Here is a 27,856-nt window from a genome sequence, read left to right as displayed (position 1 = left end):
CAGATTTGGTTAAATAATTTGGCAGCAAAAATGGTACAAGTCAATCAACCACGCTGCGAATACTCAAATCTCGTCCATCAAAACTTTATTGATTTTCGGTTTATCTCGGAACTTAGGAAGTAGTTGCAAATTTTTTTCCTTCTTTACGACTTCCTTTATCAATTCTGAAGGCAAGCAAACCGTTTCCCAGATCAGTTTTTTTTTCTTTTTTTTTTTTTAATAATAATAATTTATTTGCGGTGTTCAGCAACTTTTTCTAGTGTAACAAAACCCGACTGCTAGGCAAAAGAAAGAGTTAAAATGTTTGCCCGTATCTCCAACTTCTCACTCTCAGACAATTACGGGGAGAAGTCAGTACTCGGTAGTGAAAATCAAGTTGCATCAGTGTTCTTCAGGGGCATGTAGAAACCGTCCTCGATCATCCAGACCGACCCCATGTTTAATTTTCAACCTGGAACTTTGAAACTGTACATTCTTGCTTGCATTGTAGTAATGGATAATAAAACACCAGTTTTATTAGGGCAGTTTTATTAGTTGGTACAGAACCGCGTTAATGAAAGTAGCCATAGAGTTCCAAGAAGCAGATGCAACAGTTCCACGGGTTAGTATCATCTGTTGTTGGAGCAGTCATGATAACTCTGAAGAATCTGAAGGGCAGCAGAGCGTTGGGGTCATTGATAGGCCACGATGCAAACTGACCAGGCTTGCAAAGCGTTTCATCATTTTCGTGGATTCTCAAGTTCGTCCAGTTCCTCCCATCCGAAGAGCCCTGAAATGTCATCCAACATTTCTTCTAGTTACCTCACTCTCAATCAACCATCAAATGGCTAAGTTGTGCATGCATGCAACTGAATTATTGTACGAGTGCACACGGAGTCATGGAAATACTTAAATTTGTTGTTCATTAGCAGATATGCTCTACCTGAAAATTCCAACATCGCATGAAAGCTTTTGATCCATCCTGCCTTAACGTGTAATAGTTGCACATCAGCTGCATTAGCCATAAATAAAACTTGCATCAGGAATTTCTCGCTTCCCTTATCCCACCCTAGATTTCTCCCGCTAAAAGTTTAGGACGTCAATAGGCCATGTTTCAGCAACTACAAAATGCTGTATCAGAAGAAAAGAAAGTGCAAGACTTGCAGCCAGGAAGGGGATTTTTGGGTGGGTGACGAAGAGAAGGCGGGTTTTTGACACGTTCGGGGTAATCCATAAATAATACTTTGTTCCTCAGCCTTGAGTAGAAATGTTTGTCTAACTCATCAAGTATCTAGTTGCTCAAAACAGCACCACTTTTTTTTTTTTGTAAACTACAGTTAAAAAATGACGAGTTCAGGTGAAGTAGTCAAACCTGGTGACCAGGACCTATGTCAACCATCCACCATGAAGTATTCCTTCCATCGCCCATCCTTGATCCTGCAAAAGACGTACCCTGGGGTCCAAGAAGCTTATCTCATTTTATATTCAGCAAAAAAACTCGTAGGGCTGAAGGTAAAAAATAAGTTTAGCTCATTTAAAATCATACCTGATAAGTCCTAGATGCCAAAACTTTCGGGTCAGTGAATCTTGATGTGGGACTGCTAGCAGTGACAGTCACTTTCTAAAAGATTCCACTTTTAGATGTAAGTAATTAATAAAGGACCAAAAAAAATTTTAAAAAATGGATTATTAGCAGTTGAAAGCTTACCTTAGAAAGAACAGGATTTACCCACTGGTGTTTGCCATATGATGTGCCTGCAAAATAAAGAACCCCATTGCTATCCCCATCACATATGTACTGCAGTTCCTTAAAGCTTGTCTGCCTGTGTTGAAACCTGACTCTACAAGGAAATGGAGCTCATCACAGGTCAAGTATATGAAGCATTACAATGTCTCCGACATAATATAAATGTTCTAGATTACAAAAGCAGCAGGCACGACAAGATACACGCACACAAAATAAAACAAATGAAAACAAAATAAGGAGCATGCATGAAACAGTGCAAGTAAAAATAATGATAATAATAATAAAGAACAGACCAATACAAAAAAATTAAGCAGTCTTTAAGTCCCCAGGATTTGAAGCCAAAATTGTATAAACAATATGAAATGATGATGAAGGCAAATAATCAAACAATTCACAGGATAGACCACTAATCATGCTAGACACGTTCATATGAGTGCAGAGAATCAAGGTGCAGTCAAATGCTGTTTTTCTTCCCATTGGTGGGGAATCTGGAGACAAACATAAAAACTTGACATGAAGAAAAAAGGGAATTTATTTGTCTAGCTACAAGCCTTCACCAACGTCAGATTATACTTACTTTGGTTCTTTCATATGTCCAAGTTCCAGGAAAGCAATGGCCTCTTTAACCTGTCAAATTGTTCATTAAACAACGCTATTAGCATGTTAAAAATAACAATTGGCTTTTAATCATGTTTCTTTCTCTCAAATTTGGCTCACCAAGTAATCAAAAGCAGGAATGTGCCTGCTAAGGTTGCTCCTTTCTAGCTGCAAGATGATTACAGGACAAGACATGTCAACTCTTTCTGCTTCAATGAACAGGCAGATAAGCATACAAAATCTACATCACTCACCTTCTCAAGTAGTGAGCATGGAAGCAGAGGGAAGCGCACACGAGGTAATAGGACATTTAGAGACTCGAACCTCTCCCCAAAAAGAGATTCAGGAGCTGAAATTAGCAGCATTTCATCAATTTTCTCCCATCCAAACAACTCTTGTGCTCGTAAGCACCATAGCAAGACAGCATTCAGAACCCTTTCTTCAGAGGTTATGGTCAAATCTGGATGCTGCAAAATGCACATTTCACCACATGAATGCCCATTGTCGAACTATAGTGTATTTAGTACCTCAGTATACTGAACAAGACTAACGACATTTGGTCAGGTCAACCAAGAAAATGCACAGAAACCTCTCTCTCTCTCTCTCTCTCTCTCTAAAAATATCATTTAAAACGACTGTTACATTTTCCGTCATTTTTTCAATTTCACAGATTTACCTTTTTTATATATATTCTGCCCAGGGGGGGTGAAATTGGGAAAACCAACTAAAGCAAGTGCCCAGAAATCCTCTGACTTCCATTTTTTAATTCTTAATATGGCGTGCACAAATTAATCCAAACAATGTTATTATTTCGCTCTTCCAAAAAGCATTAAAACTTAAAGGTGGACCACCAATTCCAAATCTTTACGAGAGATGATGCTCTGGTGAAATGAGCAAAATGTTAATCCTAATTCTTGTTTAGCTATTTTCGAAGAATTAGCAAAGCAAGAATCCACCTGTAAGATGTTGCCAAAAGTTTCTTCATCTAACATGACAAAGTCAATGCTGGCAGTAGTACAATAATCAAAATGCATCGAGAACTTCCTCTTGCATGTTTCTTCAATGAGTTTACATGAAGGAACTGATGGAATCACTTGAAGAACTGGACAGACTGAATCCTGCAGCAAATTTGAAAAGTTAGACAAAAATACTTAGCCATAACTGTCTGCCTCCTTGTCCATAAAACTTGGCTAAAGAAAAACTGGCTGTATGACCTTCTTCAAATAGAAATCCGTCCCTGCATATAATATGTAGATGAGAGGTATCAATATTTATAACTCAACATCATCAAAGGACTCGCTTGAGTTCACAAGTCCAAACCGAACAACTCCTCCATTCCTTAAAAACTAGTCCCCTGGGTAGAACTTTAGGAATATGATAAAGAAAGTACACAAAATTCAGCATTTAAGTGATAAGCTTCATACATTAATGAAAGATTCATCCAATTACCTCTGAGAGGCACTCCAGAAATGTTTTGCAGCATTCCTGATGAAGAAGGGTAACCCCAAACTGATCTGCCAATAGAAGAAGCTGAAGCAAAAGTGTACCAATGTCCAAGGTGTCTCCTTTAGCAAAATCCCCATTATACATGAACTCGAGCATGACCCGAAATGCATCAAAAGAAACATCTTTCAAGCAAACCACTGGTGCAACAGACTCACTCATTCCATTGGTGAACATCTGCAAAAGAGTGAATGTTTTTGCTTGTTTAGTAGCAATCCTATAGAAAGTGCAATTCTATAAGAGTACTTCGTTGCTACAGTAAGACTGTGCCCAGAAATCAAATGATAAAAGGCATGATTGAGAGCCACAAATTCTCACTAAGCAATGCTCCAAACACAAAGGAAGTTAATGGCATCTGTAGCCTCTGATATTTACAAAGTTAATTTTTCAGGCATCAAACAGACTTCTGGAAACCAAAATCAAGCTGATTACCTTATGGATCTAACAGTTCCTAGTCTAAAAATTTCAGTATCTTACTTTAGGGATGTTCAACCACATTATATATGGTAGAATCATTGGCGGAAACCGCCCCTACCCTCATAGGAAAAAAAAAGGAAAACAGAGTTGAAATCCTGGTGCTGGTTAGAAAGGATCAGAAAACTGGCATACCTTTGTAAATGGAGTGCTCCATAAACCAAGGATAATCCTATGAGCCCGCGCAACAAGGCCATGGCCATCAATGCAAATGTCGATATCACAGTATTGACCACCCATGCGAAATTGCTTAAGCCTCTCTGCATTGATGGGTAGGCCAGACGGGAAGCCTGCACTGCATTTCCGAGTGTTAGGATGTGAAAGTTCCACATCCTTACTTGAGTCAAACAACTTCTTGTTGAATTTAAACCGTTCAATAATTTCTTCACATTGCTTTGTCAAAGATATCACTTCAAATTGTAAGCTCAATGCGCTCAGGGAACTGAGATGCGACTCAGAAATCTATAGAATTCGAATGAAACAAAATTGTCAGATACTGAACTCTAAGATAACAATTATATCAAAATTAAGAGCTGCAATATGTAAAATGCAAAGAACGTAACAAAAGACACCCATTATATTCTACTGCCATTGACTACACAATACATGCAGTAGAACCACTGTAAGGAAGGAATCAATACTACAAGCATCAATCTGCTAAATGATGCAAACATTTGACACTTGAAGAGTAATTTCTTTCACAAGTAAACATCAGGTGAAACATGACGATGCAGATTAAAACAAAAGCCAAACGAACAATTGATCTATCTGGGCCAGATAATTTTGTAATGTATTTTCATTGCCCTACAATCTCAAGATGATAAATCAATGCAATAATGTGCAAAACCATCCAAGTAAATGTATGCTAAGAAATAGAAACACAGAATGATAACAAACGGTCAAAAGATTTAAAAGGAACAAGATTGACCTGAGCACGGCCCGTGTAAATATATTGCAGAAGTGCATGTAGAATTTCATAGTCTATATCAGGGAGGTGGACAACGTCACTGCCAGAAGATTCAAATTCAAAATTTCCCGATGCTGCCAGTATTATCCTGTGAGCTGGGACAGCTCTTTCCTCCTTCCCAACAATGAAAAACACATCTGAAAGTTCCCAACTCTCAAGAAAGTTTTCTAAACCCCACTTCTCATAGTCTGCAATTTCATTTTCCAACTCTTCTTCGCTGTTATCACACTTGTCGCGCTCGTCAGATTCTACATGTCTCCACAAGGTCATATGGTTTTGTGTGAGAGGGAGGACGTTGACATTTCTATACCCAACATGCTTATCCCAACTGCTAAGTCCAACATACTGCACGGCACAGTTGGGTTTCGAGTCAAGCCACTGAAAACAAATATTCTGAAAAGGATACCTTCCCTTGCCAATGCTAATTAATCCATCATAAACACTGATCCAGTAGCTTTGAAATGCAGAAGAACAGCAAAGACCAATCCCAGCCACATCCACCACTGTTTCGCCATCAACCTCAATTTTTAATCTCTTATTCTTATGGCTACCAATGATGACAGTATAGTGCGGGTTATTGTCCCTCTTGTAATGGTACTGCTGACTACCTACATGCTCTCTGAACACGATGGTTACATCATTGTGGGCAAAAGCATCAAAAGCTACACAGCCCCTTCCTGCTTCTCTGAACTTCAAGTCATCGCACCAAGCACACTCAAAGGGTGCGACAGTAAGGAACTTTTTCTGCTTCTTCTCGATCATCTCTCTTAGCAGGAAAGAAGCCTTCTTCACTCACTTGATACAGGTACTCAAAAAATGTGTCCTATATTACAAGAAATACACTTGAGAACTTGAACGAACAACAAGATCTTTAACTTTGAATGAAGCATCATATCTACACACACATACAATCTAGTCAAAACAGTCAAATTGAATTTTCCCGAGAATAGGACAATAATAGAGTGGAAAATAGAAAGGCAGTAATATTAACCACAATGCTAAAAATATCAGATTGAATATATCCACGCAATGCAAACTGGCACTACTAGAGATCTTAAAGACAGTTGGAAATGTCACAATCTAAAATAGACCCCAGAAATTGCTAGAAACCACATACAACAAATACAAATGTCCAAATCCCCTCAAACAAGTGCAAATACCAAGGTTACAACTAACAACTTGCCCCCCATATCAAAGGTAACAACTAACCACTTGCCATGAGGCATCCATCCATGAAAAACTACCCAAAAATATCAGATTGTCAGACAAAGATCAAAAACAGGGAAGGGAAAAAAAAGAAGCCCCACCGCCAACCCCTCAACTAAAAATTAAAAAAATAAGAAAAAAAGGATTTCATAATAAAAGAAAATTTCCGGCGGATTAGTTCTCACCAGTATTAGAGCTTCACTACGGCTCCAGCATCATCAATTCAGAAGAGAAAGTTCGGATGATTGGATCTTTTTAGCTCTACCAAGTGACAACCTTAAAATAGTTGCGGGATTCATGCGTGCAGACGTAGAAATGGTATGGGGATGTGCAGTGACCCTTTTTAGCTAAAAGCCCACAGGACAGAAATCGAGATCAAGAGGGAGGCTGACACAACAACAAAGACAATCCAAATGTGACTAGAGCAAACAACCTTGTACTAGACCTCCAGTACTGGTTATTTTTGGAAATTTGACGGTCGTTAACAATTCTTGAAACAGTTATATCTTTTTTCTTTTTTGGTTTTTAAGGGAGGGGGATAAGAATCTGACGAGTTAAATGATTTTTTGCAGTTCCCAGCACGAGAATCCCTTCCCAATCGAGAAAGGCAGATATTTTGCGGCTTTTGTACATCCACCACGTCGGATTGAAGTGTCGGATTTTTGTCTCCATTGTCATCGCTACCCTCGCAGCTGATTTTTAGCCAATCGTCTCGCCCCTCCCACTCCTGCACCATGTTTTGTTGACCTCGAGGATTGCATCGTATTGTACTGTTGTTAAATTAATCGAGAAATGTAGCAATTTTGAAGAACTTTTTTCAAGTAGTTATTCTGTTGTAACCATATCAGCAATTTTGTAGTGTGGTTCGATCCTGTCGTCAGTTTTGTGTAAGGTCAAATCAACAAAAGGGCAAAAAAGGAAAAAGATAGTTGTAGTAATAGCAATTAGGTGCGAGTATCAATACACGGTCAGCACGAAAAGAAAAAAAACAATACCAACGTGCAGATCCGTTGTAGTCTAGGTGGTTAGGATACTCGGCTCTCACCCGAGAGACCCGGGTTCAAGTCCCGGCAACGGAAGATCATTTTTTCAAAGGACAGAATAGAGTTTTGCTACCCGCAGCAGCACAAGAATCATGCCTTTTCTAGTTTTGTCTGTAATGGACGAGGAAGCCTATTCGACAACCAAACATTCTTGCAAACAAGCTCTTGACAAGAATTTTCTGTGTTGGCTCAAAAATGGCTACAGTAAATCGGATAAAGCCAATCCTACCCGTTTCCCGTGGAATAGTACTTTATTTCCCTGTGCTTGCTGGGCTTTGTGGACGGATAGAAATAGATTCTTTCTTGATCCTGCTAACAGAGACCTAAAGACTTGGATCTCCTTTTGTGGAAGTTCAGCTTCTGAATTTTTATTTTTAGGTCCAACAAAACTGAGGTTGATTACTGAGGTTGATTTTGTTATACACTTCCCCCCGCCTGCCTTTTGTCACTAGCTTGTGTATCGATCTTAGAGGAGTCAGCTATCCTTAGATTGTAAGCAAACTCATCCCATGCAAGATAATATTATTTGATGAGAACAGACGGTTGGTTTAAAAGTCAAGAAAGCAAATCTGGAAAATAGAACTCAGCTAAATTTGTACATCAGATCAACGAAAATGCACAGCAACTTGTGTGTTGCTCAACGGGCCAAATCAATCTTGCTGTGAAAAGTTGCGTCCAACAGAAAAAGGGCAGGTTGTGATTTGGCAGCATATCCATATTTTGATGTGCTGTACTTTCGGTGAACACCGGTAAGCTTGCCAGTGCCTGCCTTCTGATGGAAAGTAACCATGAGTTTTGAGCATTCCCTAGAATAACCAAAAAGACACGTACAATTAATATACTATTTTCTTTTATGAAAAAATTCATTAATGTGTGAAAAGAGCACAAGGAACCACTTACAAAAGCTGATCTTCAGTGTAGTTTGTGTGCCTCTCGCATGTCTTAGTCCACTTCTTGAACCCATTGACAGAGCATTGTGCAGTAAAGATTGCTGCTGCTGCTAAGAGAGACGGGGGGAACCTAAGCATTTCATACTCGACGAGGCACAGCTCAACGATAAAGAAGGACAGAAGCTCCAACTAGTCACCAGAAGATTATTGCCAGTTATTAGGCAGATCAAGATAGCGCAAAAAATTCACATACACTAAATACGAAACAATACCTTTTTATTAGAGTCAGCAGCTTTAAGAAAGCGCCTCATGAAGACATAAGCAGTAGGCACTGAAAGATTAAACTGCAAGGTATTGATCATTAAGCTCTCCTGCAGCGAGCCACAGTTCAATTTTAGTTATATGACAAAGGAAACCTTCATATATCAAAGATCAACTCATAGACAATAGATGCCATAACAAACCTACCATCTCAAGCACGTCATTTCTGGAGTAAGCCCTGTCAGAAATCAATATGAGGTCTTCAACGACAGGAACAGAAACTTCTTCATACTTGCAAGCCAGAAGCATTGCTGTCACTCCAACAAGTTGAAGTTTCTTGCGCACCACAGAGACTGTTGTTAAGAACCTATCTATTAGATTGACAGTTAAATACAAGGTCTCATCCATCAGTTCAAACTTGTAATGCACCTGTACATTCAGAAGTACAGTGTTAGCCGCAACCTTTTTCTTACTTCTGACAGTTCAGAATTTGTAAGAATGCCAAAATAATGTGAAATTGTTTCTTTACCTCTATCAGCCAGTCAATAAGAATGCCCCTCATCCTCTCATTGATGTCAAATTGCTGTGCCATGTAGTTCGATGGGACACAGCTAGATATCTGCATGCGAATAATGAAATAAAACTGAAATAAAGATAAGAGTCTGTCAACAAATGGGGGATCAAATATCTGCAAATCTTTTTTTTTTTTTTGGGGCAAAAGCCGCAAGACATTACTGTCACTTCTTTCAAATATTACCTTGTATCACAATTAAGAACTGGTTGTTACTTTTTTTTTCCTCTTAAGAAGGAATTAGAAGAAATCTGTAAAGACAGCAGTGCTCAATTCGAGTAGCAGTTAGCAAAGATGCTTCAGTTAAATCAAGTGAATTAATTCAAATTGAATAAACTAGGCTTCTCTCTTTCACTGGCCTAAAGAAGGGTTATGAACTAAAAGAATGGACTAAGCACATAGGAAAACTTACTAATTAACATAATTCACTATATGGAAACAAGACGCTGGAGTGGAAACAAGACTATATATAGGGCAGGACTATATGCACAATCATTTAAAACAAGCAAACAAAAGTCATGAACTCAATCAATGAACTAAGCACATTGGAAAAGTTACTGATTTGAAAGAAATAGATAATAACCAATCTGAAGTGCTACGCACATAGATAAACTTACTGAGTTGACATAGTTCACTATAAGGAAACATGACTTTAGAGTGGAAACAAGAGAACATCATTTAAGACAAGGCAAAGAAGGGTTACAAGCTCAATGAATGGACTAAGCTCATGTGGAGAACAAAGTAGAGCAATTTGAAACAAATAGACAATAACCAAACTTAAGTCCTAAAGAATGCTGGAGAATGGATTTGTTATGTGACCTCGGTTCTTTTGTAGTAGGCATACAAGTCATCGATATATTCCACAACTGCTAGTGGGTTATTCTTATCAACACTGTCTATGTCCACCACTTGTTCCACAGCTATATCCTCCATCTCAAACTCAGCATCCTACAATCAAGTAAAAGATGAAGGAAGCCATCCAATAAAACCAAAAGAAAATAAAAAAAGTGAATTAAATACCATCCGATCTATTTCCTCGAGCATAGCTTCTGTGTGTTGCACGGACATTGGCACTGGATAGTCACCATTTGACTTGTAGTCCTCCACATCAATAATGACGCAATCTTCAGATGCACTTGCTTTAGGGACTGAATTGACTACTGGCTTTGTTTCCTATGGAAATAAAATCACACTATTCAGACTTACAACAATAACACACATAAATCATTTGACAACGATAGAAATTCGTCTTCCTTTGCCATCTTTCATTTGTTTCCAAAAGTGATGTATACCTGAATCAGAGGCTGATCCTGTTTCGAAGCCATTTGAGCCGCAAACTTCCTGATCATATAGCAAGAACCAAGACAAAAGGAAAACAAATAGACAAAGTGACACAAAATAGTTCATTCTGCAACCAAATGTGCAGCTTCTTAATCTTAGATAACCAATAAATGAAGAATGATAAAGCCACTTAAATCTCAGAACCGACATCAAGGATAGCAGAATCCACCAACCTAGTGATTGGTCGATGGACTGGAATAGGAGGGATATTAGCAGCGGTTGCATTATGCCTGTATAAAATGACCAGGGTTTTAAATAAAACAAAGGAAAAGGACGAGTAATTCATTTGAATGAATAGAAAGATCAAATTTTTAAGAACCCTCAAAGATTAGGGTTTAAGAGATCATACTCTGCCAAGACACCTCTTTTGTGGACAACACGGGGATAAGGTGGAGGCCCTATAACGTTCCTATTGATGGTGCTCAATGCCCTCCTATTCTGCCCAATTGATTCCGTCAACTTTCCTCCTCTAGCCCCCATATCCCCTTTTGATACACAATCAAATGATATCAGAAGTTAGGGTTTTGTAATCTATGGATGCCAGACCATCATAACTTGAGTGGATGATCAAAATAAATAAAAGAAAATAATCAAGAGAGACCAAACTATGAGAAGATAAGCTGCATTCAAAATTCAAGTACCTCGAGTGTTAGAGGGCCTAATCAAACCCGGGTAGTTCTCATCTGATCCTGCCGTCTTGGCCATCTTCAAGAACAGCTACACCTAATAACAGGATTTAAAAAAACAAAAGAACTTTTCAAAAACCCATTCAAGAATTTGAGTAGTTACTTAAAAATAATTTATCGCAGAAATAAGCAGTCCAAACAAACGTAATATAAGGATTCGAAAAAAGAAAAAAGGAAAAAGAAAAGAAGAAAACCCAATTCATAAAACATAAAGAGAGATGAAACTAAAATCCAGGGTTATGACGAGAATCCCAGATAAAGATACCTGCAGTAATTCCGATGAAAGGAAGTATCTTATTGTTTCAGTTAAAGCGGCCGTCAAATGAAGAGAGAGACCAGAGAAAGCTCCACCAAAATGATCAGTGGAGGGGATTCATCTTGAAGAAGTGTTTCTCTCTTTTTCATTAACCTTGTCTATATCTCAGTCTTCTGGGTTGGTTGTATTGAGGGTTTTATTGCTTAATTGCAGTAGGAAGAAAATGGATAAAAGCGGGATGAAAGGGTAAAAACGGCGGAAATATGTCCGGACATAGCCCTCTTTTCATATTTTGAAAACAACGGCTAGTAAATTGTGGCCGTTGGATGAAAAGTTGCGATGGTCTATTCTTTGCTTATTAACGGTTCTTTCAGCCGTCGAACCCCTCGTCCCTCTCCCAAAAAAAAAAAAAAAAAAATCCCCTCCGCCGCCCAGGTCAAATGTGTGTTTCAAAAACTTTTACCCAGATAGATGATGATGATTCTGATGATGCCCTTACATTAATTTAAAGGAGTATTTAAGACAGCCGGGTCTACTACTGAGATGCTTTCTCAATTTTTTTTCCAAAAAAAAAAAAAGCTCCCTCCGTCTCACTTTGACAGTCCTGTTTTCCTTTTTTGTCTGTCCCAAATTATAGTTCACTTTCCGAATGTAATTGTATTTTAATTTTTCTAAAATACCCTTATTAAATGTAAGTTGTTGTTACTATAAATCTACCCCCATTGAACGAGAGTTAATTCTTTTTTTACCATCAATTCAAGTTTCCATAAAGTTATATTTAATTAATGTGAGGGTATTTTAGGAAAATAGTTACCTAAATTAATTGTTCCAATAAAGTTAACTACTTTTTCTTAAATTGTGTGGAAAAAAAAATCAGGACTATCAAAGTGAGACGGGGGAGTATACTGAATTTGCTAATGAATTAGATAACTGATTTTCTATATATGGTAATAATGGTATGGTCTGGTCTGGCCATTTACACAACTGATTTCCAATTCCATCCATGCACTATATAGCCCATTACTCTGTAAAATTGCTATGCCTATTCTTGTGGGAACTATAAATTGTTATTTTAACTTTTCTTTGTTGTGCTTTTTATTAGTTCTGATTTGAATGGTACTAACTAACAAACATTTGTGCTTGTATCACAACTGTTAATCAGCCTAGAGAATAAATGAAGATGACCAAATTCCAATAGGGTTAGGGCATCATTCCCTCGGCTATTCTTTTTACTACTTTTAAATTGTAAGCCGGAAAGAAGCTACAATTATGTTTTTATTTTCAAATTCAAACTTGGCTTGTTGAGGTACAATTGGTGCTCTCTATTTTTAAAAACACATTTGATTTGTTTTGGATTCGATGTTGTTTAGAAATCACATAACGGGAAAAAAAAAAGTGATTAAAAACGTGTTTGTTTGTGTTCCATCCTGCTTTTCTTCAAAAATTCCCACATTAATAATCATGAGAGGGTGGATAAACTTTCCTTATTACAACCTAATTATGAGATTTTTTTTTTTTTTTTTGGGAAAAGCTGTACAAAAGAAGGCTCCTTACATTTGCTAGTTGTCTTTTTCTTAGTCCCTCAAAATGTAAAATGATGCATTTTGATCCTCACACATTAAAAAAAATAATCAATTTGATCCCAAATTTTTATTCTAAAGGCATGCATTGAGGCAAGTTTCTCTTCAACATTATGACGAACATATCTATACGGCTTTTCCTGCAAGCAAACTTGCTCTTTTTTCCATTTCTACACCCTAATTGATCAACATATGGTATATGCATCTTTTTAGGTAAAAAATAATCATAATAATTGGATCAAGAATTTGGAACCAAAGTGCTTGGATCCAAAATACATCGCTTTGAATGTAAGGGATTAAAAAAGTTTATGTTTGTGAAGGACCTTTCGTGAAAATTGTCCCTCAAGTTCCCCCCCCCCCCCCCCCTTTTTGGCTTATGATTACAAACTGTTCTTATTCTTACTAAACTAACTTGCAAGCCTCTTTTATATGATTTGCCTTCAAAGAAAAAATTATTTTTTTATACATTAACATTGCACGTGCTATCATAATTAATTCTAAATTTAAATTTTACATATATATCATACGTCCAAAACATTCTTTTATTACCATTTTCAGGATTTTGGACCACAAGAAATTGTTCTCCATGATGACTAACGTGAAGCTAAATGCACGGACAATTTCCTAGTAGCAGTCATAAATGAAAGAGAAATAGAGCCCCAATACCTAATAAAAAAAAATTTGTATAATATTCCATACTTACTGGTGGGTTTCCTATTGGTCTCTCTCTCTCTCATTATCCAGGAGAATTTTGTTTCAAGACAAAGTAAAGGAATTCCATGTCGATTTTTTTTTCCTTTTTAAGTTTTCGCATACTGAATATAACCACCATGTGAAAAAAATCAGGGAAAGTTTGAAGAACATTTAGGGATGGCGACAGCTGGCGGGCGCCACGTCGTAGAAGGGGAGATTGGAGAGGAAGACAAGAAGCCATTGAGCCCGGTGGTCAAGAAAACTCAGGATCAAATGGATGTGGTTGAAGAACTCATAGGCATGATTGAAAATGTAAAGTCCATAGGAGAATTCAGGAAGACCCAAAGGAAAGAGTGTCAAAGCCTTGTTAGAAGATTGAAGCTCTTGTTACCTTTCTTAGAAGAATTTAGAGACCTTGACAAGCCGATTCCAGAAGCAGCCCTTGAATGCTTAAACAAATTGAAGAAAGCCTTCATTTCTGCCAAGAAATTGTTGACCACCTGTCATTGCGGAAGCAAAATTTACCTGGTTGGTAATTCCCTTGATATGCTTTTGTCCTTAATTTCCCGCATTTCTGATTTTGTTCGTGCCTTTTTGAGCATGCTAATTTCCTGTTACTAAATATTACCGTGGTTTAGGCATTAGAAACGGAAGCCATTATGGTCAGGTTTCATTCTGTATATGCAAAAATAAGTCGGGCTTTGGATGGCATGCCGTACGAGGAGCTTGGAATTTCGGATGAAGAGAAAGAACAGGTCTGTCATCGTAAATCTTACTATAACATCTGCATTTTCTTTCTAGAAGGACATTATGGGCTTATAGCATTTGCATTTGGGGTTGTCACTTGCACGCGTACATCCCTAGCTGCTGCAGGATTTTCAGTGCCTAATGTTTTGTCTCAGTTTATGGATAATGATGTTGGATGCTATTTGACTAATTCTTAACAGCTATTGATTGGCCTTTTTTTCTTTTTTTTTCCTTTTTTCGATGATGAAAGAGGCGTAATTCTTTTCATTTGTTGCCTTGGACGCTAATTTTATACAGGTTGAGTTGATGCGGGCACAAATTAGGAGATCCAGATCGCGGGCTGATACTCAGGATATGGAATTCACGATGGATTTGATGGTGGCATTGTCCACAGAGAATGATAGGAATGCAGACATTGCTAGTGTTGAAAGGTTGGCAAACAAGCTAGCTTTACGTACGGTTGAGGAGCTGAAGGCTGAAACGTTGGCTGTTAGAAGGCTTGTCAAAGACAGAAGAGGTCATAATGCAGAAGGCACTCAACAAATCACACTTCTTCTAAAAAAATTCCAAAAGTTTGCCGCTGTTCCAGAAACTGGTGCACTTGACGATCCGCTTATGCCAAAAACTCGTAAAAAATGTGCTTCTGCTGTAGAAATTCCCCATGAGTTCCTCTGTCCCATTACCTTGGAGATTATGATAGATCCGGTAATCGTAGCAACTGGACAGGTAATAACATATTTCTCCGGGTTCTTTAACCCAACCTCAACCACCATGCACCCTTTTCCATATTTGCTTATATTTTCTCATTAAGAAACTTTACTTCCCTTGCATTCTACCACTTGGTACAAAACTGATGTGTAGATCAAGGCCATGTAGCTCTGACACTAATTCTTTGTTTATAATCAACGTCCATTGTAGACCTACGAAAGAGAGAGCATACAGCAATGGTTGGATTCAGGTCATCGAACCTGTCCAAAATCAGGGCAAGAGTTAACTCACTTATCACTAGCACCAAATTTTGCCCTCCGAAACTTAATTCGGCAGTGGGGTACCAAGAACAATTTCCAACTTTTCACAAAGGAAGCATCTGCAAACCCCAAGAATCCCGTTACGGAAGATGATGGAGAGATATTATCCTTGGTTCAAAATCTATCTTCAAGTCAGCTAGATGTGCAGAGGAGTGCGGTGGAGAAGATTCGTATTCTCTCCAAAGAGAGTCCTGCAAACAGGATTTTGATTGCCAGTAGTGGAGGAATCCAACCACTTGTGCAACTACTGTCCTATCCAGACTCCAAAATCCGGGAGCATGCTGTAACAGCAACATTGAACTTGTCAATTGACGAGTCAAACAAGAAGCTCATATCCAGAGAAAACCCTATTCCAGCTATAATTGAAATTTTGCGGAGTGGAACTGTTGGTGCCAAAGAAAATTCGGCCGCAGCATTGTTCAGCTTATCAATGCTCGATGAGAATAAAGCAACAGTAGGAGATTTAAACGGCATCCCACCATTGGTACTGCTGTTGAAAAATGGGACAATAAGGGGAAAAAAGGATGCTGTGACTGCACTCTTCAATCTCTGTCTCAATCATAGTAACAAGTCCAGGGCTATTGAAGCTGGCATTGTGACTCCATTACTCAGCCTACTGGAGGACAGGAACTTAGACATGATTGACGAAATCCTCTCCCTTCTGCTGCTACTTGCATCAAATCCGGAGGGAAGGCAAGAAATTGGACAGCTCTCATTTATTGAGACTCTTGTTAACTTCATCAGAGACGGCACTCCCAAAAACAAGGAATGTGCAACTGCAGTTCTTCTGCAGTTGGGTTCAAATAACTCCAATCTCATTCTGGCTGCACTTCAGTATGGTGTGTATGAACATCTAGTTGAAGTCACCAAGAGTGGAACTGACAGAGGTCGAAGGAAAGCAAATTCAGTTTTACAGCTTATGAGTAAGGCTGAACAAATTCCCTAGGTCCGTAGTCAATGCAAATGACAGGTTGATAACTAACCATTCTTTGCAGCATCGTGTTGTATAATTGAACTTTTTTTTTGGGATGCCATCCTGTTAACCAATCCCGAGTTAACTAAGTAGCAGCAATTGGCTTTTAGATTACACTTTGTCATAAGATTATTAATCACACGTACCAGCTGATGACAAAGGAAAAACAAATTAAAAAAGGTTGGAATTGACTGAGAATTTCCCCGATGACGATTAATTTGGCGAAGGCCCGGTAGGTTGCCTCCATCAATTCACCTGCAGCCTGCAAGGGGTGACTGAATAAGTTGATCCACATCTTCGCATTGGAGCCAGGATAGATATACAGGTAAACCACTCTGTTATTGTCAGGACGGGCTCCGTACCGTCTTCAGATTATTAAGCAGGTAGAGTAGAATTCACTTGACAATCCTACAAAATGGAGACTTCAGACTGGAGAGATATTCACATGCACTTCAAGTTCACTAGGCATTTTCAGAACAAATTTCGACAAAAATAAGTATCAAAACTTGAAAATAATTCAATCCCCTAGGAACCATATGGAGATTAAGGAAAGGGAAAACACCACTTCAAACTACTTCTTGTCTTACTAGCTACTGCTTCTTGTCTTACTAATTACTGGCAAATGAGGGCCTTGTTTGGCAGACAAGTTTTTTGCCAAGTTTATCTGCTACAAGTTTTTTTAAAACTTTACATACAATAATCTCAAAAAATTTCTCAAAATTTTTAAACTATACACTTCAAAATATTTAAAAAAAACACACACACACTTCAAAAAAAAATTTAAAAACTTCTACAGTAAGTTACAGTAAAGGTTTAGACAAACACCCAAAAAACTCACTTATCAAACGAATTTTTTGGATGTTTGTCTAAATTTTTACTGTAGTTTACTATAAAAGTTGTAGGAAAATTTTTAAGATAAAATTTTTTTCCTTTTTTTTTTCTCTCTTTCCTTTTCTCTTTTTTCTCCTTTCTTTCTTTTTTCTTTTTTTTCCTCTCTTCTTCTTCTCCCTCCCCCCGGCGGCGCCTGGAAGGAAGTTGCAGCAGTAGAAACAAATTTATTTTTTTTTGGCATTTTTCCATCTCCCTCTCCCCCTTTCCTCCCTTCTCCCCTTCCCCCTTCCCTGCCACCACTCCCTCCCTCTCGCCGAAAGTTGCAACCGCAGAAACAATTTTTTTTTTTTTGCATTTTCTCTCTCCCCCTCTTCCCGCTCTCCTCCCCTTCCCTCTCCCTCTCTCCCTCCCCCCGCTGGAAGTTACAGCAACAAAAAAAAAATTCTTTTTTTTTCCTCTCCCTCTCCTCCTAGCGCGATCTAGTTGCATGACCAGATCGGGCAGAGAGGGAGAGGAAGAGTAGGGGGGACAGGGTAGGAGAGAAGGAGGAGAGAAAGGGAAAAAAAAAGGAAAAAGAGGTGACCGGAGGTGGAAGATGTTGTCCGTGCTTGCTAGTCTTGGTCGGCGGTGGAGGTGGTGATAGGTTGAGGTGGAAGAAGAAAGGAGAAAGGAAAACTTTTTTTTATGTATTTTGAGTATTTTGAAGTGTGTAATTTAAAATTTTTAAATTTTTTTTTGAGATTATTGTAGTTAAATTTATTTTAAAAAATTGGTAGAAGACAAACTTAGCAAAAACTCACATTGTCAAACCGAATTTGTTAGCATGATTTTTGGACATATGGATTAAATTAAGAACCAACAGCCTAGGCTTGTTTAGATTGCATTTTTCTAGATTTTTGGTAGAAAAATTACTGTAGTGATTTCATATATATAAGGTAAAAATGTAATTGAAAATTGTGTTCACGGAAAACGTAACAATTCAAACAATTCAAAGAAAAATTGCAATCCAAACAATTCTTTGTAAGGTGGGAGATCAAAGGATTTGACCTTTGCCGCCCTGACCTCCCATCACTTGCTACTGGCATGTGATTTCTTCAAATCCAAACGAGTCTGTAGTTTACTCGTTTAGTCGAATTGTAGTTTAATTCTCGTTGGTGCCCTTGATTCAGTTGGGCAGTCCTTCAACTAGTTTAAAGTAGGAATAGAAGTAATGTCGAAATTATTAATTGATAAAAAAAAAGGAATGGATCCTATTAAGGATTAAGGATGCTATATTGTATTGTAGTGTACCACTGGAGGAAAGAGTTTAATACGACAATTTTGTGATTTATCAACTTAAAATAAATAAAGGAAGTACTTCTTTTCTTTTCTTTTCTTTTTTTTGGAAGGGGGAAAAACATCTTATTAGTGACTGACTTCGTTTGTGTATATGTTATCGATAAATTCAAAGCCATCCGGGCCGCCTCACTTCATTTCTATACCAGCTAAATTCAAAATTTATGACATTGGTAAAACTAATATGGGATTTTGAGACAATTGATGATTGAATAATGACTACGCTTAGTAAATATGGATAATTAGATAAATCTTTATAAAACAGGGATTTGAAGATTTAGACATCTAATAATTCTTTGTTGATTATCTTCTTTGGAGAAAGTGAGAGACAACTCATGACATTTGTTTCGTATAATAAATGGGGTTGGCTAACACACGCCCAATAAGACCTTATTAGGAGTGTCCTCAATTGCTACATTTTTGTAAAAATGAAGTTGATTCGTAAAGATATGTAAATGCATAAGGTGTAATAAATGTGAATATGAATTGACATGAGTGTGATTGAATAAAAGATTATTTGAAATTTTTGTTATAATATTTGCCGCAACATTTTTTTTGTAATGCGATATATAATTTATAAATGATAAAAAGGTTAGCATTTTTTGCAATGTAATATCTTTTTTTTTTAACTCTCCCTCTCATCCTCGTAACTTTTCCACCATAAATTGTTATATCCAAAATTTGAACCTTGAATTTGATAAAATAAGGCAGTGTAATTTATATAAGATCAAAAGGTAAAACGCCAAAGCTAGGTGTGATTTACATGTTCTAAACAACTACCCTGATTAAAGAAAGTAAAGTAAGGATGCGTTTGATAAAACTGGAGTTTGAAAGTTGAAATTTGAAATTTGGATTCATTAAATTATTGAATTGTTAAGTATTAAATCTAAGAGTAAAAAACAAAAAATCCCCATGTGGTAAACTTAATATACAAAAAAGCCCATCGTGATTTCAAAATATACAACATGACACCCCGTACTTTGAACTAAATTGTAAATGTGGCAGAATTCGTTAAACTTAACGGAAATGGACGAAATGACAAAAATGCCCTGATATAATTAAGCAAAAGACAGTTCTAAAAAATCATTTGTTTTATTTTCTAAATAGAGAGAATTGAGAGTTAAGAGGTAGAACAGGTATATTTGTTAAAAACTATATATAAAATTTTTTTTTTAGATTCCAATAAGTCATTTTCGTTAAGTTTAACGGATTCTATCACATTTACAATTTAGTTCAAAGTACGGGGTATCGTGTTGTATATTTTGAAACTACAAGGGGGACTTTTCTGTGTATTAGGTTTACCACGGAGGGCTTTTTTGTATTTTACCCTAAATATAATAAATTTGAGTATATATCACATTTAGTGATAAGTTAATAGCTTATCACTTATTTTTTGGAGTAAGTTTTGGCTAAAAAATTTAGTGCCATTTAATTAATTCAGATGTTTAATTTTTTATTATTAAACACGTCTAAACATGTTAAGATCCGAATCCATTAAATTTAAATGTTGAATTAGGTTATCAAACAGGGTATAAACATTATAGTAGTATATCTCTCTAACGAATTTTTTATTCTATCTCTTTTTTATTATTTAATTTTTTTTCTAAGATATGTACACACATAGTGTGTGCAGCACCTATTAATATTTATACTAGGAGAGGGAGGGATTATTGTAAACATTTTTGTATTACGTTATGTTTTTCTAAACTACCCTTGATAACTTTCTTTTTCCAATTTCCCATATGTCCTTCTTTCAACTAATATGTATTTCTTATCATTTTGTTTTTTCAACACATTCAGTTAACCTTAATTTTATTAGCAACTATCAATTATGATTGATTATGAATTACGACTAAATAATTATTATTCATATATTTTACTTTAGTGAACTTTCTAAATATTTACTATTAGACCATAAAACTAATTATCTTGAAAATGATTTCAAATATACTAAAAAAATTTTTGGCACAAATTTCTTTTATTAATGGTTGTGCCTCCAACACTAGTTACTATATAATGCTAATATGCTAATACTTGATTTAAGAAGTGGAGCAGCAGCAGTTATAATAAAGACCTGGAATTGGGTGCTCTTTGGAGGCAAAGCTCTCTCTTTTGAAACCTCCTCTTTCATCTCAGTGGCGCCGTCTCTGTCCTCACTTTCTTCCATCTCTTTTCGGATCTATCCTTAGAGCCCCTCCCCCAATTGATAAAGCCGTAAGCCCCCGCTCTCTTTCTCTTTACCTTTTTTGACACTTCTCTTACTGATGTAAAGCTGTACAAGTGTGTGTGTTTGTACAGTCTTGCGTGTCTCTCTTACTCATTACCTGTAAATTTTGTTTGAAATGCTCTTTGATTATGAATTTATGTTGTTAAATGTTGAAAAGTGTTTTCTTGGTTAGAATTCAGGAGTGTAATTGCTGGCCCATCTGGGCTTTGACTGAAATTTTTGGATTTTTAGATTCTTCTTTTCACACACTGCATTTATGGACTTGAGAGGGTTTTACGCAGTTAATTTGCTTTAATTTTTTTTTCCTAGTGTCAAATGTTAGTTTCATTGCGTGGTTCCTTAGTCTGCTGCATCTTTCTTGTATTGTCAGTCAAATTGGGTTTAATTATTTTGTTTGTGATTAAATTAATCCTTTGTGTGATTTCAAAGTAAATTTGTCGTAATACCATGGAAATTAGGCTTTGTTCAGTGTGATACCGCTAGAATTGATATCGACTCGAATGGGGTCTAGACTGACTGATGGTTTTTCCCTACTATAACTTCAGTAAGGAGATTGCAAAGTCTCTTTATATCGGAAGTCAATAGGATAGAAATGCAGTTAGTTATTTGACTCTTTTTCATCAGTCAGTTGCTGTTTGGCAAAAAGAATGATTTACTTGTTTAAAATTGTTATGCTCTAGATGTCCTAATTCTATGGTCTTTTATGTTATACAATCCTTATTTGTGCTGGAGCAGACTTAGAGATACTAATGAGGTTAAATTAGAAAAGCTTAGTATATCATTTAACCTTTCATTTTCTGCTCAGGCCTCTTGTGAAAGTCAAACTGTATGTGTTGATGATTCTACAAATGATTAATACTGAGACTAGTAGCAATGGAGTGGTTAACGGTGGAGTTGCAATTCCTGCTCTTAAGCAGGATGGTGGTGGTCTTGGCTTTTCTTCTCACAATAAACAGCCACCTTGTGAAACAAAAAAGACAGCACTGAGGGATGTGCAAAATCAAGCCAGTGGCTTGTCACAGAACCATCGAGAGAATTCAAGCTTTCTTGCTTCAGGAGCCAATACAGATGCAGTTAGAGTTTGTGGAAATAAGAGGCTTACACCAGAGCGCCCTTCGGGTTCTGCTTTCTATCCTGCCTTAACCAATTCTTGTGCAAATGAGCATATCATGAATGCACGTCGAAGATTTGAGTTAGAACTAGGCAGGGGAAGAGTTCAAAGCAACACAACTAAGGTTGCTGATTCTCCGCAGTCCAGGCAAGTGCACCAATTGCAGCAAGAAACTCCTCAAAAACAAACTCATTTGAGGGCAAGCAACAATTATTCTGTTCCTGCAGTTCCACAGAATAATATTCCACCCACGAATAGTTCGTTTGGGGGATTGTCAGCTCCAAATTTTCTGGGGAAGTATGCCACTGGTATGCAATCTACACAGTCTGATTCTCTTAGGGTCACATTGGAATGTCCTAATTCTGTTGACTATAAGGGTAGTCGTGATCAGCAAACAACAGAACGGTATGTCCGCCTGCAAAATTTTTTGAAAGAATGTGATGAGTCAAACTGTCGGGATTACATCCAGGGTAAGTCCATGGGTTTCAGGAATCCTATTTCCTCATGCATATTTTTCCTATTCTTTAAATAGTCAACTCCAATGGCTGCTTGATTTGATTCTATCAGTGCTCCGATATCTATCCCCAGCTGAGCTTAGTAGACATGCCTTTGAGTTGGAGGCAAGAGCAATTCAATTAGCAATGGAGGAAGGTATAGATGTTCTTTTTCACCAGTAATAAATGATTACTAACTTCCGAATGTTGGTTCTTCTAGGATAAAAAATTTAGAACGATTTCAACAAGACACAGATAGCTCTGGTACATATATATCAGATAAAGCGCATCCCTTGAATGCCTTTTGTGTGTGTGTGTGCGTGCGTGCTTGCTCGCATGTGAGTTGGGGGCAGAGAGAGAGATAGAGAGAATTTGATGACGATTGGAGAGTTACAGCTTCTGCCGTCTATTAGGGTAAAGGATATTAGTGCATTTGTATTCTAAAATACTGACTTGTCTATATATCTTTTGTAACTGTGGTATGGGCTTTAGGTAATTTTTTTTCAAAGGATATAGATAGTATAGTTATGCAATACAAGTACCCTGGCCAAGTAAAATTTCTTGCAGATTTTCCTTCTTAACAACCAAGAATTTTGCAACAGCGTTGTTTTGACAGTGCTAAGCCCAGCATGTTTCATTGAATCTTATTTTAATTCTTCAGATTATGGACTTGTTTAAACTAAGCTATCTGAAGATGTTGCTACTAGGAAGCTAATTTACTTGTGTAATTGTATCTTCTGCGAATCTTTTGTTAGTTGCTCTGCAACAGTTTCTCTTGCTCTCAGTTTTTAGTTGCTTCTTCTAGAAGTAGCGTGAAGAATAGGGGTAGAATATTTTCTTTTGAGTTTGTGCAATGCTAGCACTTGTAATCATTCCAGCGGGGTGGAGGTTGATTATTTTGAGGTCTCTTTTATACTCTCTCACTTATTCAGCTGTAAGATACTAGTAAATCTATTGATTGACAACTGCAGGGCTTTAATTTATTTGATTTAATATTCCACTGTCTTGACTCTTGACCTTACATATGAGAGGGCAGATGTTTTTCCTAGCATTCTTAATGGGGTCCTTGATATCCCTGAATAGGTTTGCTCTTATCAATGTTGTTGGTCGTGACTTTACATATGAGAGGGCAGATGTTTTTCCTAGCGTGCTTAATGGGATCCTTGATACCCCTGAATAGTTTTGCTCTTATCAATGTTGTTGGTGTTAAAAATATAGTAGGCTTTATTTCGTACATCGGATGACAATGTCGTGGATGATCTTTCTTGGATCATATACCATTCAACTATCTGCTTAGGCTCAAAGAGAAATTCTGCTGGCAATCTGGCATACTGTAGATTTAGAAACTTTTTAAGCAAGAGTAATTTTTTTCTCTCTCTCTAGACTTTGTGGGTGTTGCTTCTCCATTTGATTTTCCTTGTGTCTCATTGCATTTGCAGGAAAAGAAATGCATCGGATGAAGGCCCTGAACGTCCTGGGTAAATCAACCCTCACTGATAGTTCTTTGCAAGCTACGTCTACCCTCACCAGTAATTCATTGCAAAATACTCAGCTATATCCCAGAAAATGAAACTTGCAGCGCTTATATACAATTTTTCGCAAGGTAACGAGGGTCTTCAGGCCTTTTTTTTTTAGGGGTACTTCATCAAGGATCAAGGATCTAGCAGTGGCTCCGTAGTCCTGGATACTTCAAACATGCATATTACTCCAAGACCTCCGGGTTCAGCCTATTCAACTGACTATGAGAAGTCCATCCAGAGAAAATGTCTGGATTGGTTGGTGGCATAGTGCATTTCAGCAACGCCTAATTATGTTGGGAAATAAGTTTGATTTAGCAATTAGCTGATTTACCTTCTCAGATCAATTATGCTTCTTCCCTTTTCTTCTATTCCTTTGTGTTGTTTGCCTGACTAATTTATCATGTTTGAAACGCATGGTCACCAAAATATTAGAAGCTAATGGTGTTCGACTGTTTGCCTAGGTCTTCAAGTCCAGCTTTTTCTTCAATTTCTCTTGTTTGGTGGTAACTATAACGTCTATGTGTCCTCCTTTCCGGCGGTTGTCATGTTAAAAGTTTTAGGAGCTATATAATTATGCTATTGCTAGTTTTAGGAGCTGTATGATTATGTGATTTTTTCAAATCTAAACGTGTGTGTGTGTGGTGGTGCATCCGTCTCGTTTGGTCCAACAGCTGAGTTTGTTTGGATTATAGAATTATTACACGTAATATATTGTTTGTATCATAAATACATTTTTTAATCCATCTTTTTATATTTTCAATTATTTTTTTATCTCATATATATCATATCATAAAAAATGCTATAATAATTATTTTAAATAATACTCTATTTAAACACATTCACTGGTGATTCAATCTCTGTTGGTTCTTTCTAATCTAGTTAAGCCCTTCCTTAAATAAATTAAATTAGCATGGGAGGAAAAGTAGGAGTAATGTAGAAAGAAATCATCGATTGATAAAAATAATAATGAGTGTGTTTGGATTATAAATTATTTAAGATAATTTTGTGAAAAAATATTATAGTACTTTTTTAATATGATGTATGTGAGATAAAAAGGTTATTGGAAAATATGTTAATGATGCAAGCAAATCAGTGTGTGTAAATAAAGTGAAATAACACATAATTCAAACACGTGTTTGGATTAGGAAGATTTGAAATAAAAAAATTCAGTAAAATATTATTTAAAATAATTTATAATTTAAACGCATTCCATAATAACGCAGCCGCCGGCCCCATGCAAATCTTTATTATGCTTTAGTCATCAACGGCATATTCCGGAAGACCACTGCGTTCACACTGGATCGAATTGAATCCGCACTACGTCCCAAAAACAGTTCTCCAGATCGTAGCCGTTTAGCAGGGGAGCAGACAATTCAAGGTACTTGGTATGACGTGTCGTGATCGCGAAGGTTCAGGGAGTCGTTGTAATGCATCTCTGGCTAAGCTCCGGACTGATATGACAACTTAACCTACGACATTATTCTGCCACCATTGCGTTTCAATCACCTCTCACGGGACAATTTCAGAGCCGGGCCACGCTCTTTTGTTGGGAGCACATAATTCAAGGCGTGTCTTGACCGCAATAGCAACGGTCCGGGCCATCGTTGCAGGGATTGGTTGTAATGGATCTCTGGATAAGGAACCACGATATTATGATGGATCTGTGGATAAGCTACATGTCTTTTCAATCAGCAGACAAATTCATACCAAGTTGAACTGTGTAATGGATTTCGCGTAGAGGGCAAAAACTTGGGTAGACTCGGTCTACGGACCCATCCATAGACCGAGAGGTAGAAAATAAGCCACGTCATTGAAGTGGAGTGAAAATTTTCAGTTCAGAGTTCTCTCTCATTTGTAGCAGGTCGCGCCTTTCCCTTGTCCTTTTCCATCACCGGTAGGTATCTACTACTATGCTCCCATGAAAAGATCCAGGCAGATGATGCCATAATATTCGCAAGAGAAAAGAAGGTTCTGACCAGCAAAAGCAAAGGTTTGTTTGGATATCTCAATTATCTCAAATAATATTTCGCTTGCATTATAGACACATTTTTCAATTCACCTTTTTATATTATCAATCACCTTTTTATCTCACATACATTACATCACAAAAAATATTACAGTAATTATTCCAAATAATATTTCAAATAATACACTATCCAAACAAACCCGATTCGTTTGATGCGCTATCTCCGTGACTATTTTGATTGTTTTGCTGCCCTTCCCCCATCACATCCATGGATCCTGAGCAACGGCCAACAATTTGTTTATTTTGAGCTTACCATCAAGCCTCCTTGGCACTAATCCATTCTCACCCACAAGTCCATAGCCCACCATATGATGATGCTTATTTATGATTACGTGATTATGAATTTAACTAGTGGGTTCATAAAAAAAAAATCCGGAGACATTTTCTCTTTTTTTTTTTGTAAATTTTTGGAGTTGAAACACAAAAGGGTTGTGGAATTCTTAGGGTAACGTGATTAAATATCGCTCCACTTGATCTTGGTTTTGATGAGATAAAAGGGGAGGAGGAGATTCGGATGGTGGTGGAAGAAATGGTAAGAGGCTGGGGAGAGGATAAGATGGCTTCAAGGAACAAGAACCTAATGCAATTGATGACATACTTTGGATCACTCGGTTTACTGGTGGGTCCGTAGATCAGGTTTACCCAAAGACCCCTTTTATAAATTGAATGAAATAATGCAGCCGAGATGTCGTGATAATATAATGCAGCCGAGATATCGTGGTATTTTGATTATGTATCAAAAGAAACGATAAAAAGGTTGAATGATGAGTTTATTTAGCCAGTTTTTGAGATCACATTCTACTCAGTTAAATTTATAATAGGACATAAAGTTAATATTTTAAATATAAAACGACGGAAAATTTTATTTGATTGAATATGAAGAATATTTTGAACGATTTTTTCAAAATTATATTAGAGAAAGTGTCTTAAAACTGTGTATTCGCGTAACAGTTTTTATTACCAATGTTGATGAGCGTATTTTGGACAAATTCATCGATAAGTACCCTATCTAATTCGAGACATCAAGCAAATATGCAAATGCATGCAAAGAGCTTTCTTTGAGATTGTCAAGGCATTTAATTAAGTTTTAGCAAGTTAGATGAGGACAAGTGGGTTATGTGAGGAACTTATTATCAATATCAAGTAGGTTTTCAATGAGATTTATGTATCATATTATGAATAAAAGCAAAATCATTTAATAATAAATATGTAATTTCCTTCCCCAATTATCAGATTGCCTTTAAAGACATTGAACTACTTTTGGTTTTCAATTTAAAATCATAGTGGAATATTAGATATAATACATTGCCACGATCATAAAATACTTATGTTCGTTTGTGAATTTGTAGAAAAAGGAACAGAACTTAAGTAGTATATCAAATGAAAGATAAGACTATTAATATTACCTTTTGTCTCTCTCATATCGCAAGAATAATTCGGGAAACACATTGATATAGATTCTTGTAAATTTCTTGTTTCAAAATAGAATTGATATAGATACGAAATTGAACTACCTAAAATAAACAGGGCTTGAGATATACTTTAGGGGAAGTGCATATATGAAAGACAAGATAATAATTATCAATATATATATATATATATATATATATATGATAGATTAGATGAAATTTAAATATATGAATGAGTGCTCGAGGGAACCCTATAAAAATATCCAAATAAAAACTAGGAATTTGGACAATAGGGTCATGATGGGGAAAGTTTAAATTGGCGATTGTATCTTGACCCGAGAAATTCACTTACGAATGAAAT

At 36.9% G+C, this 27,856-nt stretch overlaps 4 protein-coding genes, 2 long non-coding RNA genes and 1 other non-coding gene across 10 annotated transcripts; 4 read left to right on the top strand and 3 right to left on the bottom strand.

Moving 5' to 3' along the window:
- Positions 1-400: 400 nt before the first annotated feature.
- Positions 401-6,029, bottom strand: LOC140015579 (BTB/POZ domain-containing protein At2g30600-like). The gene is made up of 12 exons (XM_072068273.1): positions 5,229-6,029; positions 4,436-4,762; positions 3,773-4,003; positions 3,280-3,441; positions 2,578-2,790; positions 2,444-2,491; positions 2,304-2,353; positions 1,688-1,820; positions 1,526-1,600; positions 1,352-1,432; positions 923-991; positions 401-769 (listed from the first exon to the last, which is right to left on the bottom strand). The coding sequence occupies exons 1-12, from the start codon at positions 6,027-6,029 to the stop codon at positions 551-553; spliced, it is 2,409 nt and encodes an 802-aa protein (XP_071924374.1). The 3' UTR covers positions 401-550.
- Positions 6,030-6,811: 782 nt separating this feature from the next.
- LOC113712808 (uncharacterized) lies at positions 6,812-7,315 on the top strand. The gene is made up of 2 exons (XR_003453350.2): positions 6,812-6,950; positions 7,046-7,315. It is a non-coding gene; the product is annotated as an uncharacterized lncRNA (long non-coding RNA).
- Positions 7,316-7,479: 164 nt separating this feature from the next.
- Positions 7,480-7,552, top strand: TRNAE-CUC (transfer RNA glutamic acid (anticodon CUC)). Its single transcript has one exon. It is a non-coding gene; the product is annotated as a tRNA-Glu (tRNA).
- A 454-nt stretch (positions 7,553-8,006) lies between these two features.
- On the bottom strand, positions 8,007-11,920 carry LOC113712803 (G2/mitotic-specific cyclin-2). Of its 2 annotated transcripts, none has more exons than XM_072068274.1 (12): positions 11,531-11,920; positions 11,221-11,302; positions 10,929-11,064; positions 10,753-10,809; positions 10,531-10,579; positions 10,259-10,411; positions 10,058-10,186; positions 9,197-9,310; positions 8,875-9,096; positions 8,679-8,777; positions 8,417-8,595; positions 8,007-8,322 (listed from the first exon to the last, which is right to left on the bottom strand). In XM_072068274.1, the coding sequence occupies exons 2-12, from the start codon at positions 11,282-11,284 to the stop codon at positions 8,154-8,156; spliced, it is 1,371 nt and encodes a 456-aa protein (XP_071924375.1). In that variant the 5' UTR covers positions 11,285-11,302; positions 11,531-11,920; the 3' UTR covers positions 8,007-8,153. The 2 variants fall into 2 exon arrangements, with proteins under 2 accessions (XP_071924375.1, XP_027092186.1); XM_027236385.2 differs by having other exon boundaries at positions 9,197-9,286; positions 11,531-11,915.
- Positions 11,921-13,820: 1,900 nt separating this feature from the next.
- LOC113711876 (U-box domain-containing protein 15) lies at positions 13,821-16,627 on the top strand. Its single transcript, XM_027235107.2, has 4 exons — positions 13,821-14,322; positions 14,433-14,549; positions 14,839-15,267; positions 15,460-16,627. The coding sequence occupies exons 1-4, from the start codon at positions 13,972-13,974 to the stop codon at positions 16,513-16,515; spliced, it is 1,953 nt and encodes a 650-aa protein (XP_027090908.1). The 5' UTR covers positions 13,821-13,971; the 3' UTR covers positions 16,516-16,627.
- LOC113711877 (uncharacterized) lies at positions 16,309-18,194 on the bottom strand. Its single transcript, XR_003453169.2, has 3 exons — positions 16,689-18,194; positions 16,553-16,605; positions 16,309-16,447 (listed from the first exon to the last, which is right to left on the bottom strand). It is a non-coding gene; the product is annotated as an uncharacterized lncRNA (long non-coding RNA).
- Positions 18,195-20,750: 2,556 nt separating this feature from the next.
- LOC140016068 (uncharacterized) lies at positions 20,751-24,514 on the top strand. 3 transcript variants are annotated; one of them, XM_072069047.1, is made up of 4 exons: positions 20,751-20,922; positions 21,741-22,516; positions 22,635-22,697; positions 23,980-24,514. In XM_072069047.1, exons 2-4 carry the CDS (start codon positions 21,772-21,774, stop codon positions 24,108-24,110), a joined length of 939 nt encoding a protein of 312 aa, XP_071925148.1. In that variant the 5' UTR covers positions 20,751-20,922; positions 21,741-21,771; the 3' UTR covers positions 24,111-24,514. The 3 variants fall into 3 exon arrangements, with proteins under 3 accessions (XP_071925148.1, XP_071925149.1, XP_071925147.1); XM_072069046.1 differs by having other exon boundaries at positions 20,782-20,922; positions 22,614-22,697; positions 23,980-24,304; XM_072069048.1 differs by lacking the exon at positions 22,635-22,697 and having other exon boundaries at positions 20,781-20,922.
- Positions 24,515-27,856: the final 3,342 nt, after the last annotated feature.

Source organism: Coffea arabica, chromosome 10c, assembly GCF_036785885.1.
Source record: "Coffea arabica cultivar ET-39 chromosome 10c, Coffea Arabica ET-39 HiFi, whole genome shotgun sequence".
In the NCBI taxonomy this organism is placed as follows: Eukaryota; Viridiplantae; Streptophyta; class Magnoliopsida; order Gentianales; family Rubiaceae; genus Coffea; species Coffea arabica.
Note: the sequence above shows the minus strand (reverse complement) of the source record. Positions and strands in the feature narration are given on the sequence as shown.

Excerpts from the sequence above, each read along its gene's own strand:
- LOC140016068 (XM_072069046.1), top strand. The coding sequence starts at position 21,772 with ATGATTCTACAAATGATTAATACTGAGACTAGTAGCAATGGAGTGGTT. Across the intron at positions 22,517-22,613 it reads CTGTCGGGATTACATCCAGG|TGCTCCGATATCTATCCCCA; the intron begins GTAAGTCCATGG and ends TGATTCTATCAG. Across the intron at positions 22,698-23,979 it reads TCAATTAGCAATGGAGGAAG|GAAAAGAAATGCATCGGATG; the intron begins GTATAGATGTTC and ends TTGCATTTGCAG.
- LOC113711876 (XM_027235107.2), top strand. The coding sequence starts at position 13,972 with ATGGCGACAGCTGGCGGGCGCCACGTCGTAGAAGGGGAGATTGGAGAG. Across the intron at positions 14,323-14,432 it reads GCGGAAGCAAAATTTACCTG|GCATTAGAAACGGAAGCCAT; the intron begins GTTGGTAATTCC and ends ACCGTGGTTTAG. Across the intron at positions 15,268-15,459 it reads TAATCGTAGCAACTGGACAG|ACCTACGAAAGAGAGAGCAT; the intron begins GTAATAACATAT and ends CGTCCATTGTAG.
- LOC113712803 (XM_072068274.1), bottom strand. The coding sequence starts at position 11,284 with ATGGCCAAGACGGCAGGATCAGATGAGAACTACCCGGGTTTGATTAGG. Across the intron at positions 10,580-10,752 it reads GTCCATCGACCAATCACTAG|GAAGTTTGCGGCTCAAATGG; the intron begins GTTGGTGGATTC and ends CTATATGATCAG. Across the intron at positions 10,187-10,258 it reads TCGAGGAAATAGATCGGATG|GATGCTGAGTTTGAGATGGA; the intron begins GTATTTAATTCA and ends ACTTGATTGTAG.
- LOC140015579 (XM_072068273.1), bottom strand. The coding sequence starts at position 6,029 with ATGATCGAGAAGAAGCAGAAAAAGTTCCTTACTGTCGCACCCTTTGAG. Across the intron at positions 4,004-4,435 it reads GGAGCACTCCATTTACAAAG|ATGTTCACCAATGGAATGAG; the intron begins GTATGCCAGTTT and ends ACTCTTTTGCAG. Across the intron at positions 1,821-2,303 it reads GGACATATGAAAGAACCAAA|AGTCAGGTTTCAACACAGGC; the intron begins GTAAGTATAATC and ends ATTTCCTTGTAG.